This window comes from Lactuca saligna, chromosome 5 (genome assembly GCF_052625555.1).
Source record: "Lactuca saligna cultivar CGN05327 chromosome 5, ASM5262555v1, whole genome shotgun sequence".
NCBI classification, from domain to species: domain Eukaryota; kingdom Viridiplantae; phylum Streptophyta; class Magnoliopsida; order Asterales; family Asteraceae; genus Lactuca; species Lactuca saligna.
In genome coordinates this window covers 144,639,047-144,653,894 of record NC_136421.1, presented here as the reverse complement: position 1 = coordinate 144,653,894, position 14,848 = coordinate 144,639,047, and the positions used below count along the sequence as shown (strand labels likewise).

General features: G+C 27.0%; 2 protein-coding genes across 9 annotated transcripts; one reads left to right on the top strand and one right to left on the bottom strand.

The window, feature by feature from the left end:
* The first annotated feature begins 293 nt into the window (after window positions 1-293).
* On the top strand, window positions 294-2,009 carry LOC145045803 (protein FAR1-RELATED SEQUENCE 5-like). Its single transcript, XM_078994114.1, has 5 exons — window positions 294-742; window positions 850-1,045; window positions 1,314-1,640; window positions 1,728-1,789; window positions 2,000-2,009. Exons 1-5 carry the CDS (start codon window positions 294-296, stop codon window positions 2,007-2,009), a joined length of 1,044 nt encoding a protein of 347 aa, XP_078850240.1.
* A 1,864-nt stretch (window positions 2,010-3,873) lies between these two features.
* Window positions 3,874-13,058, bottom strand: LOC144997211 (uncharacterized). 8 transcript variants are annotated; one of them, XM_078957066.1, is made up of 13 exons: window positions 12,860-13,058; window positions 12,644-12,697; window positions 11,545-12,306; window positions 6,993-7,423; window positions 6,555-6,782; window positions 5,817-6,469; window positions 5,588-5,695; window positions 5,340-5,450; window positions 5,095-5,163; window positions 4,882-5,005; window positions 4,652-4,816; window positions 4,387-4,569; window positions 3,874-4,011 (listed from the first exon to the last, which is right to left on the bottom strand). In XM_078957066.1, exons 6-12 carry the CDS (start codon window positions 5,917-5,919, stop codon window positions 4,413-4,415), a joined length of 837 nt encoding a protein of 278 aa, XP_078813192.1. In that variant the 5' UTR covers window positions 5,920-6,469; window positions 6,555-6,782; window positions 6,993-7,423; window positions 11,545-12,306; window positions 12,644-12,697; window positions 12,860-13,058; the 3' UTR covers window positions 3,874-4,011; window positions 4,387-4,412. The 8 variants fall into 8 exon arrangements, 6 of the variants coding, with proteins under 6 accessions (XP_078813192.1, XP_078813191.1, XP_078813195.1 ...); XM_078957065.1 differs by lacking the exon at window positions 12,860-13,058 and having other exon boundaries at window positions 11,545-11,993; window positions 12,099-12,306; window positions 12,644-12,853; XR_013659732.1 differs by lacking the exon at window positions 12,860-13,058 and having other exon boundaries at window positions 4,084-4,569; window positions 12,644-12,853.
* Window positions 13,059-14,848: the final 1,790 nt, after the last annotated feature.

Genomic DNA, 14,848 nt, shown 5'->3' with positions numbered 1-14,848 from the left:
ATAAGCCAGATGTACCTGTTCAACTTATTCCATATAAGGGTTTAATCTTCAAATCATTAAAGTTGGCTATCAAAATATATTCTGAGTATGCTGAAATTGGTGGTTTTGATGTTAGACTGAGCACATAGTCAAGGTTTGATAAGAAGATTATAAAGAAGAAATACGTTATATGTAATCGTGGTGGTAAATAGAAAAATAAATCTTGTGACACATTAGGTAGAAGTGGTGTTAGGAGGAAATGAAATTCAAATTCAAGAGCTATTGGTTGTCAAGCAAAGATTATATTTGAATCTATGTATGGAACTCCAGATTATAAAGTTTTTCAGTTTGATGAACTTCACAACCATCCACTTGAGAAGAGAAGCGATTTAAAAAAAACGAGACAAATGTCATATTCAGAAAAAGAGTATATTGTGCGTGCTTCCACATCAAAAATAGGTCCAACTATGGCTCATAAGTTGAGGGCAAGTTTGAGAGGTGGGTATGAGTTTGTAAAGGCAAAAGTAGTTGACTATAAAAATTTAAGGAGAGATATCAACAGGGTTATTGGTTATAAAGATGCCCAAATGATAGTAAAAACAATGAATGACCGTCAAGCTTATTATCCAAATTACTCATTTGAGTTTAATTGTCAAGATGATGTTTTGGACTGTATGTTTTGGGCTGATGAAATGGAGAAGGCATATTATGCTAATTTGGTGATGTTATCTCGTTTGATGCGACTTTCCGAACAAACAAGTAAGTTAGTTTATCTAATTTTGTTTATAGGTTATTCATATATGAATATTTTTATATTCAATTATTAATACATCAAAAATTGACTTTAATGAACATTTTTTTATGTGTTAGGTATCGAATGGTTTTTGTTCCGTTTACTACTATTAACCATCATAAAAAATCGGTTACTGTTGGATCTGGGTTGCTAAGCAATGAAAGCATTGAGTCTTACTCTTGGTTGCTTAAAGAATTTCTTAAAACTCATGGGAAAGAACCAACACTTGTTTTAACTGATCAAGATGCTGCAATAAAACAACCTGTTGAGACTGTGTTTTGTAATTCAAAGTACCGATTATGTATGTGCAATATAATGAAAAAGTTGAAAAAAGGGTATTATTTTAATATATTTCAAATATATTACTTATTAGTATATTCGTTTATGAATATTGATTGTTATTTTACTTATTATTATTTATTCATTTATGAATATTTTTGTTTAAATACAGACATCAGATGATTTATTTACTAACACAGACTTTAGAAAAAGGTTTTCAAAGCTTGTTTGGGACATTAATATGAAACCTGATGTTTTTTAGGTGAAGTGGGGTTTGCTTATGAAGGAATTCAATCTTGAAGACACAAGATGGTTTAAAGACATGTTTACAATACGTGATTCATGGATACCTGGATATTTTAATGATATTCCAATGTGTGGTTTGATGAAGACTACATCGAGGTCAGAGAGTATGAATTCATTCTTTAATACATACTCAGAAAATAGGAACTTACTTTTGAGTTTCATGCTGAATTATGACACTGCCATTCAAAAGCAAAGGAATACTCAAGGAGATCTTGATAAGGCATCAAAGAAAGCATCATATAAAATGCAAACACCTCAAGAAATAGAACTGCAATCATCAAAGGTTTATACAAGTACATTATTTTTTGAGGTGCAAAAAGAAATATATAAAGCATGTTTTTCTGTACATACTCATATGTTGGTATTGAAGATGGTTGGGAAGTTTACATTATGCAACACAACTGTAAAACTGATTTTAAAAATGAATTTAAGGTAATTTATTAGTTTTTTTTTTATGAAAAATGTAATAATATTCATATATGAATATGAGAATATTCATATATGAATATGAGAATATTCATATATGAATATGAGAATATTCATATATGAATATATGAATATTATATGAATATATGAATATATGAGTGTTGATATGAGTATTCTTATATGAATGTAAATGTGTAAAATTTGTTTTTGTATCAGGTTGAAATAAAAGCTGAAAAAAAAAAGAAATAAAATGCAGTTGTGTATATTTTAAGCGTATGGGTGTTTTATGCATATATGCTTTTACAATAATGATGAGATGTGGTGTTAAAGAAATTCCTGAAAGGTACATTTTGAAGAGATGGAGAAGGATGTGATATCAAGAAATTATCATTTTAGTTCTGTTCAATCCGATTTAGGTGATTGTGAGAATGTAAAGCTAGTCAATGATTCATATTATAGTTTTGAATCATGTTCGGATATTGTAATAGATGACAAAAAGAGATTGGATTTGTTTGCTGAGAAGCAACAAATGTTGAAGGAATTTGAGAGTGATTATATTTCTCCTGGATTGAAAAGAAAGACAGATGGTGAAGTTGTATGCAAGCTTTTGGGTGTTACTATTCCTATTCCAGAAGAGATTAATATTCATGTTCCTAAAGTTCAGAGCAATAAAGGTTTTGGAATCAAGAAAAGAATTCCAAGTGCAGGTGAAGTAGCATATGAAAATTCTAAAAAAAAACATAGAATGTGATCAGGATGTGGAAAACGAGTTCCACACAATTTACGTACTTGTCCAGAAAGAGTTGGAGCTGATAAATAAGCAAAAGACAGTTAGGATTTTTTAGTTTTTTTTTAAATGTTATTTGGTTTTATTCATTATGAATATATGCGGATAAAAACAATAAACAATAATATTCATGTATGAATAATACACATTTATAATGATATGGTAAATTGATATGTTGATATTTGTTTTTAAATTACTATAAAATAAGTTATATTGATGTTGTAAATTATTCATAAATGAATACAAATATGTGAAATTTGTTACACTAATAAATAAATATATTCATATCCGAACTTTTTTATGTTAATATCTGAACTTTGTTATACTAACATATTAATTTGAACTTATTCATAAATGAATATATCATATTCGTATTCATTTATGAATAAATAAAAATATAATATAAAAAAATGACATAAATAAGCAAACTTGTTTCTACTTATAACTTAGTTATATTCATATATGAAATTTGTTATATTCATATATGAACTTTTTTATGCTAACATATTACTCCTAATTTAATCATAAATTAATATATCATATTCGTATTCATTTATGAATAAACATAAATAAACTTTGAAAATATTTAAATATAAAAAACTGACAAAATAAGCGAAGTTGTTTCTATTTCATAATCATTCAACACAAGATAATAAAAGTTGTTCATAAGCATTTCACAAAATATTAGAACGATGTTCAACAACATTTAACAAACCATTTAAAACTTGTTTCGCAGAATCATCTTACATGTACTTCAAATCCATTCATCTTCAACACAAACTATTATATAGCATAACACTTCAACATTCTTTCATCTTCACAAGCAATCATCAATATTCTTTTAACTTTTTTTGAATTGTTAGCATAGCCTTGTATGCATGATCAGTACGCACTTTGAATTCAACTTTTTATATTTTTCAACAAGATCCAACACCTTAGCCTTCAACATGTTAATTTCAGAAGTTAGCATTATGTGTGCATATCTTTGCCTGAGCTTCTCTAAAGTAGTTTGCTGAACTGCACTTTCTTTATGAAGACCTGGTTTCCACTTTGAGAGTGGTTGTCCCATATAGGTCTCCATATGTCTCATTGCAAAGACCCCACAATCAACTTTGTTTTTAACTGTTCTCCATGACATTTCAAGTAGTTGGGGTTTGATACTTTCTTTTGAGATTACATTCGCTCTTAGATGGTTTATTTCTTTAAAGTATCTCACAACGAAATTTTTCTGATCATTAAATAAAATAAAAGTTAGATATGTAATAAATTGGTTATTTTATGTTGTTGTGAATTGGGTACATACCAAAGGTTTCAATATTACTCCGTATTTTCCTTCATAATCCTCCTCAACTGCACTATTGTCTAGAATTTCAATTGACAGTTTCTTTAAGTTGAAGACAATCACAAAAATGTGAGCACTTCTAACAACTGGAAAGAATATCTGTTTTTATGTATCTAATGGTAAGTATTTTGTTGATAAAATATATATAAAAAACAACTTTAATTAACATACAATGTCAATATCTTTTATGTTCAAGATTTTTTTGTACCCATTGGTACTCTCATGAAAGTTCTCCTTGAATTTTCGTACTTTCTTTCATTAGACAATGTTGAAGTTAGATAAGCAGTCTGTAACCAATATAATTATATGTGAATTTTAGTTGAATATATATAATTATGTTAAAGAATACATCATATTTGTATAATCATATGTGAATTTCAGTTGTAAAAAAATATAATATTCATAAATGAATACATCATATTGGTGTATTCATTTATGAATAAGGAAGGAATTAAGTTTAGAACATAAACTTACACAAACTCCAACTTTCAAGAAGCGTCTTATGGTGAATTTCCAAAATCCCTTTCTAGTTCTTGGTGGTTAAGTAAATCAGACCAAGTGTCTAAAACTTCTCCAAAAATCTCTGTGTTTGCATATAGACTTTCCATAATTTCTCTTTTTGTTATCTTACCATATTTTGTCTGGACACCCAGATCTCTGCAAATATATAATCAAAATGTCATAGATTATTATCTATATAATAATCATATATGAATGTATATAAAATAAAGTTACTTACGATGTATTGCTTTGTAAGTTGAACAACCATTCACAGACAATACTATCCTGATGTGTCAGTTTGGGTTTTGTGTCTATTATTCTGCATTTGAAAGGTGATTTGAAAGCATCAGCAAGCTTCTTCTCTCTTGGTTGATCCAGATCATGCTTTGATGGTCCTTCTTCACTAGGAATTAATACAGAGATTGGATTTAGATTAAGAACATTTTTCTTTGCTAATCTGATAACAACCTTCTGATGGTCGTCTTTGATTTGTTTCTTTGTAAGTGTTTTTTTGGTGAAGATTCAATAGATTTTTTACTTGAAGTTTGATTTGAATCTTGACTGAGACCTAGACTAAAGCTTGGATGAGTATCTGCATGTCAGGAGATTTATCATATAAATAGTTGTAAGTTAATTATAATATTTGAGTTTATATTTTGAAATGTTTATCCAAATTGTTACCTCTTTTATTTCCTTTTGTCTTGTCAGCTTTTTCTCTTTTCTTGTTTTCATTTTTTGACTTTTTCTTTCCTGAAAGATAAAGAACCGTGATTAAGTAATTCGTATGTGAATAAGTAATGTATTCATTTATGAATAAGTAATGCATATCATTATTTATGAATAAGACTTTTTTTTTATATTGCATTATTTATTTGTGAATAATAAAACTTATTATATTAATTTATTAAATCGATTTAACTATTTACGTTTATCTTCTAAATTTCCTTTCTCAGTTTCTGTATGTTTTTCTTCACCTCCATCTTTTGTGTTCTTAGCTTCTGTTCCTCCTTCATTTCTATCTTCAGAGTTTTCCTTGTCTGAAACATATACATCATATATGAATATTTTTTATTTTTTTATTCATTTATATAGTGTATTATTCACTTATGAATAAACAATGTTATTAAAAAAAATCAATATAAATATTATAATATATTTTAAATCATTCATTTACCTGTATCATCTCCATTTGTTTTTTCAACTTTTGTTCCTTGTTCATGTACACCTTCTGATTTTTCATTTTCCTCAAGAGTATTAGTTTTATCTGTACTCATTGGTGACCCTGGTCAAAATTTATCAAACAAAATTGTTATTGTGTATTAATATATATATATATATATATATATATATATATATATATATATATATGTTTTTTTTTAAAATAAAAGTAAGACAAAATTTACCTATATCAATATTATCGAAAATAGTTTTCATTTCAGGGTGATTCCAGATTTCATCTTCTTGACTATTTAAACTTGAAATTCCAATTCCGAAGACATTGTCCATAATGTTGTCAACAACTTTATCCAAAAAATTTTCATTTTCAGTTTGTTGAATAGTCTCCTCATGATTATTTGTTTCCTCAGCATGATCATCTTTTTCCTCTTCATCATTCTCATTTTCATTCCTCTTTCCATCATTCTCTTTTACTCCAATTTCACCTTCTTTTTGATTCTTATCTGCATCATTCTTTATTTCTTCATTATCTGCTTCATTTGAATCAAGCAAATAATCTACTTCTAGTTGACTTGCACCATTATCACTATCTTCTTCACCATTTCCCTCTTTATCTTCATTTTCTGTTTGATCATTTGTTTTTTTGACCCATTATTGGTGTCAAATTGATTCCTTCAACTCCAATTTCATTAATTGGAAAATTAAAAAGTGTTGTGCTTTCAGTTTTTTCTTCAACAATCATATTTGTCATCTTTTCTTCGAAAATTCTAAAACTTTCCTTTTCAGGGAACTTTGTCATCGCATCATTAAGCTTTGAATTCAACTTTTCCTTCATCCTCTCGAAACTATTAATCATTTTTGATATTTTTTATTCATATGCCTATGTAAAAAAAGAAGTATATGATTAGAATTTAATATAATAATTTAATGTAATCATATATTATTAACATGTTCAAACTAATTACCTCAATAGAATGATCTTTATCTTTATCATAATCATTGTCTTCGAGATCTGTATCTCCTTCATCTTGTTCATCAACAAATTCTTCATTTATTTCTCCAAGTCCAAATTGACCTTTTTCTTGTTCAAATGCCTCTCGATATCTAATCTTCTCTGAACTCCAATAACAAATTGTTGGACGTTTATGTGTTACTGTCAAAGCTTCTGAGTGGATATTATCAGCATAGAACAACTGGACATGAATGATAACTAATTGATATTCATATATGAAGAACTAATATTATTTTTTACTTATTCTCATATGAATAAGTAATGACTTATTCATATATGAATAAGTAATGTAAACATTATTTGTTAACAAATATATTATATGAATATTTGCTATTAGTTTATGAATAATCAATATCATTAAAAATTGAGTATAAACATTAAAATAACTTACCACCAAGAAAGCTGAAGGTCCAACAAAGAAGCTGGTATCTGAGTATGGTATGTATGAGTTTTTTGTTCTGACAAGACAATCCAAAACATAGCTGCATCAGTCTATGTTGTTGATATCTGTTCTTCTTGAAATATAACTCAAGGGAAACAGGTTGCATCTTCCCATTGATGTTGACTCGCAAAACGTGTAGACAAAAAGAACTAAGAAGTTCAATTTGAAATTGAAATCAACTTGTGTGGTAGAAACAATAACATTTTTGATTGCACTCAGTTGGATGATTGAATCTTTTTTAAATTGTTGCTTCCATTCATCATAACTTGTATCATCCTTAGACCATTGATCCAGTTGTGTAAGTTTGGTTCCACAAATTGGTATGCCCAACATGTCATGAACAGACACTGCTGTTACTTTCAATTCCGTTCCTTCAATATCTATCACCATTCTCTCAGAATCAAATTTTTGAAGAACATAAAATCCCAGCTTCAGTGGTATATCTGTGATTTTCATTTTTAACAAAGCTCCAAAACCCATAGATCTTACAAATTCTTTTTGTTCTTTGCTCATCCCAAGGATTATAGATAGTAATGCCTCTGGTGAACATCTGTTTTTCATTGAGTAAAATTATTTTACCATTGGTTTTTTTTGTCTTTTTTGATTGGTGAGTCCTTTTTTTTGCCTTGTTCGATGGATGACTACTTTCACAATCATAATCTGAATCTTGTAGTTGTTGTTTTTTAAGAGTTTTCCTTTTTGATGGATTTTTCTGCTTTGATGCTTTATTTTCTTTGGTACTTTTGTTTCTTTTTGTCTGGTAATGAAAACATATAATATTTGAATAAGTTACTGATATATGAATATGATATATGCTCGTTTATTTATTTATTACAAAAATATATACAATTTTATTCATATATGAATAAAGAATATATACAATTTTATTCATATATGAATATATTAGATATGATACGAATTTTTTACCTTTCACATTTTTCCTAGTTTCTTGTTAGAGATTTTTTTAATATTAAGTTGGTTGTTTAAAAAAAAAAAAATATTTGTAGCTTGATCTTTTGTTATTGTAAGCTTTTTAGGTGTACTCATTAGAAAGCCAAGAACTATAAAAGCGAGGAACTAGAGATTACAAATGAGTTTGTGTTTTATTGTTCATATAATCAATGTTGTGATTATTATATGCATTGTTTGTTATTGTTAGAGGTTACTTACATTGTATTAAAAACTCGGGTGCTAGAGCCGGCTTAGGGATGATGCTTTAGGTTTGATTTTCAGTTTTCACGGTGGTGGTGGAAAATGATGACCGTATGGGAGGGTGAGGAAGTGGGGATGATAGAAAACAAATGGTTATTGATAAGATGTAGTAAACATATAAGACAAGGGTAAAATGACTTTTTTTTTTACATGAAGAGGGATGCATCAATCCTGTAATGAAATCCAAACCATTAAGCATAGATAGAAATGAAAAAAATGCACTGACCATGCACTTTTCAATATACACATATATTATTGTTATAATTTAGGCCCTATTTGATAGACATATTTTCATGTCCGAACATATATTTTTAGCTGAATGGACCATAAAGACTTTTTGATTTGCACAAAAAAAAAGGTATTTTATGGTATCCCAGAAAGCTCCAAAATCATATTTTTTTAGCTTAATGGACCGGAAAGACAATTATGTCCCAAACGTCGTCTATTTCTTTCTTGGATTATTAATTTCTTTTAAATATATTTTAATTTCTTTTTTATTGGATTTTACCTTTTTACTGGATTATTATATATTAATAAATATTATTTTATTAGATTACTAATTTCTTTATATATATATATATATATATATATATATATATATATAATAATAATAATAATAATAATAATAATAAAAAATACTTTATATAATATAATATTTATATATTAATAACTAGTACTTTATTGGATTATTAATTTCTTTTAATTAATTTTTTAATTCATTTTTATTGGATTAATTTTTTTAGACAACATCACCATCATCCTAATTTATTTTAAAAAGTCTTATCCATCCCATCATTAGCAGCCATAAATCGGGTCAAGAATCACATATCGGGTTATAAAAAAAACTAAAACGACTAGAAAGAACAACAACGTAACATCAACTTGAAAAACAATAAACTAAAAACAATCTAATCGACATTCTATTTGTATTTTAATTGATTTATGTTTAATTACTTTGTATGATAATTTGTATTTAGATTTTTAAATGATTATTGTGTGATTTTGATTTTGTGTGACAATTAGGGAAGATTTCCCTCTTTACAGGGGTTAGAAGGATGCAAATATAACCTGTTTTTGTCATTAGAGTGTATAATGGGATGTCAAGGAGAACATTTTATTTGTTTGTAAATAGCCTTCAAGAAAGACCAAGAAATGTATATGATACATACTTATTGTACCACACATACTGAAACAACTCCTTTTTGGATAACTTTTTAATCTAGTGTTACATATTTTCCAATGACATTAACAACATTGTACTTTTAATTATTTTTTAAAACATTATACTTTAAAAACTCGACCCAATAATAGCATTGAACTTTCAACAAAATTTTCCTTATAAGGATGTTATGCTTAAAAAAACATGGTAATAATACCAACAAAAAACTGTGTTGTACTGGATCTTCAATGCCACTTCCTCAACTTCCAAGCTCTTTGCTTGACACACACATACACACACACACACACACACACACATATATATATATATATATATATATATATATATATATATATATATATATATCTTCTAGGGAAAACTACAATAAAGTCCCTACATATTGGCCTCATAATCGATTTAGTCCCTATATATTTTTTTTATTCAATTAAGTCCCAAATACCGGTAATCGTATTCAATTTAATCCTTTGACCCGGTCAACAGGTCATCCAACTTTCAAAAATTACATTTTTGGCCCAGATTTCAAAATTTATTACAAATTTCATCCAAAATTTACACTTTTGGCCCGGATTTTAATTTTTTTTTACAAATTTGGTCAAAACTTTACCTTTTTTGCCCAAATTTTAGAATTTTATTATGAATTCATCCTAATTTTAGTTTTTTTGCAACTTTTTTTTTCAAAAAATTGTTTCTAATATGTTTTTTCTTTATAAAATCATATTTATACTAAAAAAATGTATTTTCACATAAAAATCTTATATTTTCTATATAAAACTTTTTTTAAAAACTTTTTTGTATATGAAATATCTAGTTATAAAAATATGTATTTATTTAGTATATAAATATATATAAATTTGTTTTTATAAAAAAATGTATACACACCTATCACCTTATATATATATATATATATATATATATATATATATATATATATATATATATATATATATATATATATGCACACAAATAGGTGTGTATCTATATTTTTTTATAAAATCGTGTTTGTTTATATTTTTTTTTATAAAAACGTGTTTGAATAATTTTTTATATAATACGTGTTCGTATACATTTTATAAAAACGTGTTTAAATAAGTTTTTATATAATACGTGTTTGTATATATTTTATAAAATCGTTTTGTATACATTTTATAAAATGTATACAAACACGTATTATATAAAAAAAATATTCAAACATGTTTTTATAAAAAAAATATAAACAAAAACGATTTTATAAAAAAATAGATAAAATAGGTGTTTGTATACATTTTTTTTCATAAAAACGGATTTCTATATATTTATTTACTTAATAAATACTTATTTTTATAACTAAATATTTCATATACAAAAAACTTTTTGAAGAAAGTTTTTGTATAACTAAATATTTCATATACAAACACGATTTAATTAAAAAAATATAGATACACACCTATTTGTGTGCATATATATATATATATATATATATATATATATATATATATATATATATATATATATATATAAAGGTGATAGGTGTGTGTACATTTTTTTATAAAAACAAATTTATATATATTTATATACTAAATAAATACATATTTTTATAACTAGATATTTCATATACAAAAAACTTTTTAAAAAAAGTTTTTTATAGAAAATATAAGATTTTTATGTGAAAATACATTTTTTTTGGTATAAATATGATTTTATAAAGAAAAAACATATTAGAAACAATTTTTTGAAAAAAAAAGTTGCAAAAAAACTAAAATTAGGATGAATTCATAATAAAATTCTAAAATTTGGGCAAAAAAGGTAAAGTTTGGACCAAATTTGTAAAAAAAAATTAAAATCCGGGCCAAAAGTGTAAATTTTGGATCAAATTTGTAATAAATTTTGAAATCTGGGCCAAAAATGTAATTTTTGAAACTTGGATGACCTGTTGACCGGGTCAAAGGATTAAATTGAATACGATTACCGGTATTTGGAACTTAATTGAATAAAAAAAATATATAGGGACTAAATCGATTATGAGGCCAATATATAGGGACTTTATTGTAGTTTTCCCTATCTTCTAACATCAAGTAACCTTAAAGTAAATCTTTCATATTAATATAATATTTACACAAACTAAAACAGTACCTTGTGTGTAGAAAGATTGTTTTTCTTCTTCATGACTCCGAGTCTCCGACAACAAAACTATCAAGTTCAAGGCTTAGACCTAACTTATAACCGCACAGAATCATACAATAATTTATTGTAAATAAATGAAGAAAAGTAAGTAATTTAATTACACTTTTGGTCCTAAAAAGTACTCTTGTCATGTCTTGGGAGCCAAAGTGTAAAAATCAGCTATAGTAATGTATCAAAATTGACTTGGAATATGGACGAAAAAGGTTTTAAAAACCTCAAATCACGAAAAAAATTGAATGAGAAAAGTTTTAGGGACCCAAAATTGCAATAATGAAGTAGACTCAAGGACCAAAATGTAATTTACTAAATAAATAACTATGCAAGTAAATAGTAAAGAAGCTAAACGATGCAACTATCAAGCAGAAAGCCACACATGCCATCTGATAAAGTTCATTTGGCTGCACATTTTGTCGATGAAGTAATATTAAATTTAATGAATTAAAATAAAGAAAATTTTGATTATTTTAAGAATTAAAAAAAACTTAAGGGAGAAATATGAATACCTCGAATGATAAGCTTATCATAAGTTTAAGAAACCAATCTATACAGATAGAACAGCCAAGAACTTGACTAAGATCACCAACCAGATAACAAAAGTGGGTTTTGTTTCTTGTTTTTTTGTATTAAAGGAATGCAGTTATTACAACCAAACATACAGTGGAATGGGATCTTATATTCCAATTCTGCCAGAATTCATGACCCAAACAAACCCTAGAAGCATAAAAGGATAGATGAATATAAATCAAACAATCAAACATAATACACAAATATAGTTCAAAGATATGGAAGTCATTTAATGATTTAAAGATCAGTGTTTTCTTGACAATGCAACTGCACATGGAGTAACCATACAAACAGCAAAGTGGACAACGACAGGAACCAAAGAACAAACGCAGAATAGACAAATATGAATTCCATGACACCCCATTCGAACAAAATATATGCAAGTCATTCAATAATTTGTTTTCTTTTGAGAAAACAACTCCACATGAAAATCACAGAAGATAAAGATCAAATGCATAATAGAAAAATGTAAATTTTATGACACCTTCTTTATTTTCCATACATTCTTTCCATCTCTCTCATGATTCATCAGCTTCTCCTACATCCATATAGGATTGAAAATAAGATGGAGAGAATAGAGATATATAAATATTTTCATATTCCAAGTGACTCTATAGAGGCTCATGAGGTATTGTTGTAGAGCCTTACACACTCATGCTCGTTAAAACATAAATAAGTAATAGGATAGAAAGAATGAAACCTTCTAGATGAGGGGTGTGGGAACTGGGTATATAGGGGTAATAAGTAAGGGTGAAGTATCCATTTTGTAAAAAAAAAAGTTTATATGTTTGTTATATTTTGTGGTTTGAGGGGTCTAGAGGGAAAAACATAGTTTCAAAATATTTACATAAACATTTTTGATATTAAAACACAAAGAGAAAAAAAAAAAAAACATAACATTTTCTACAGAACACAATAACTTCATAGAATTGTTTGATAAATAATAAAATGTGTAACGCCAAAAGTAAGAGCCACTCATTAAACCGTGGTGATTAAAATCATCAATTTTGCCTCATAGAATAGCTACAATGACATGTCTGCAAAATCAGATAATTGAGAATGATTGATTATTTTAATTTTTAAGACTTTATGATAAATTGATAATAAATAGAAGTATAGAAAGAAATACAACTTCAAGATGTTAATTAAATGGTGTGTGGGGTGTTATCATGTTGTGTGACATTTAAAAATTGTCTTAAATGATGCAGATCTTTTCTAGAAACAATCTTGATGTTCAGTTTCAATTCATTTTCACGATCAGACCTCTTCATGATTTTGGTTAAAAAGACATTAATAAAAATCAACAGAATAGGATTAATAGAACACACTATGCAGATTATTGATTAACTAAAATAGATGAAAAAAATCATTTTTTACATTAAATGTTTTATCTTCCAAGTTGATTATCTTAAACTTGAAAGAGATCAAAGCTGGTCACCTTTTTTTTTTTTATTTTTTTATTTTTTTTAATTTATAAAATTAACCTTCTATATGACAATATTAATTTGTTGGAGAAATCATCAGCCACCGAACAGTAACATCAACAATTACTACAATAAGAAACAATGCAAATGGGAAATGTTATAATTAGAAACATTGCTACAAATAGACTTATCATTCTTCTATTAATTTCTTTATCCAAACAAATGCAAAGGTGATAAGGGCTAAAAAAAATTTATACAACAAATGACTGAAAAGCCCTTCGAGCTTCAAACGATTTAACCTCCTGATTTTAGTACTCCATTGACGCCAAAACAGGATGAAATCTCCCTGATACAAAGATTTTTTTTTTTTTTTTTTTCCAACAATATTCCAAAAACACATGTTCTTTTTATTCATTATTAAACCAATTACTCAGCCAACTGTTGCCTTTTTGGTAAACCAAAGCATGAAGTTAATCTCATGAGAAAAGTGGTTCAGAACAGCAAATATTTACCTTTCACCTAAGCCTAAATTAAGCATTAAAAAGAGTAAAATGAAATGAACTAACCAGGCAATAAATATAGTTGAACAGAAATTGCAGATTCCTGAAATAACAAAGCACACATAAATCTATATCCTGTAAACAATATATTTTTGATTACCAATATGTTGTACCACATAAATTATCCGAAAGGCAGATTGACAAAGCAACGAAAAAAACATAAACACAAGTACGCTTTCTGTAGCAGAAAAATGTCAACGTTTGTCACAAAAACACAGAAGTTATTTTCCAAAAAAAAAAAAGAGTAAGGGTAGCCATGAGTTAATTATACACCAAAAAGAAAACAAAATTATAATGAAAGCCTAAAACCAATACTTATCCGATTGAAAAATTCCAAAAAAGCAAGGTATTTTAGATTTAAAAACACATGATTCCGAAAAAAAGATTAAATATATATATTTTTTTCCCATTTTACACCATGTAAGTATGTCATTATATGTTTATATTTTCATAAGGCTTCTCCAAGTTCATTTCTTGATCATTTTATGTGACAACTACTTCAATTATTGACCAAAAATCACTAATGAGCAATGAAACAACTTACAATGATTCAACAATCAAGACCCTATACTTGGCGGCAACAATATAAGAGGTAAAGCCAACACAACCTCACATAAAGAGTCGTAAGTACAGAGGAAGCTAAAGATGCACTGGAAACGACTTCCCAAGAATTTGTCATGCCAGAACATGATCATACAGTAGACA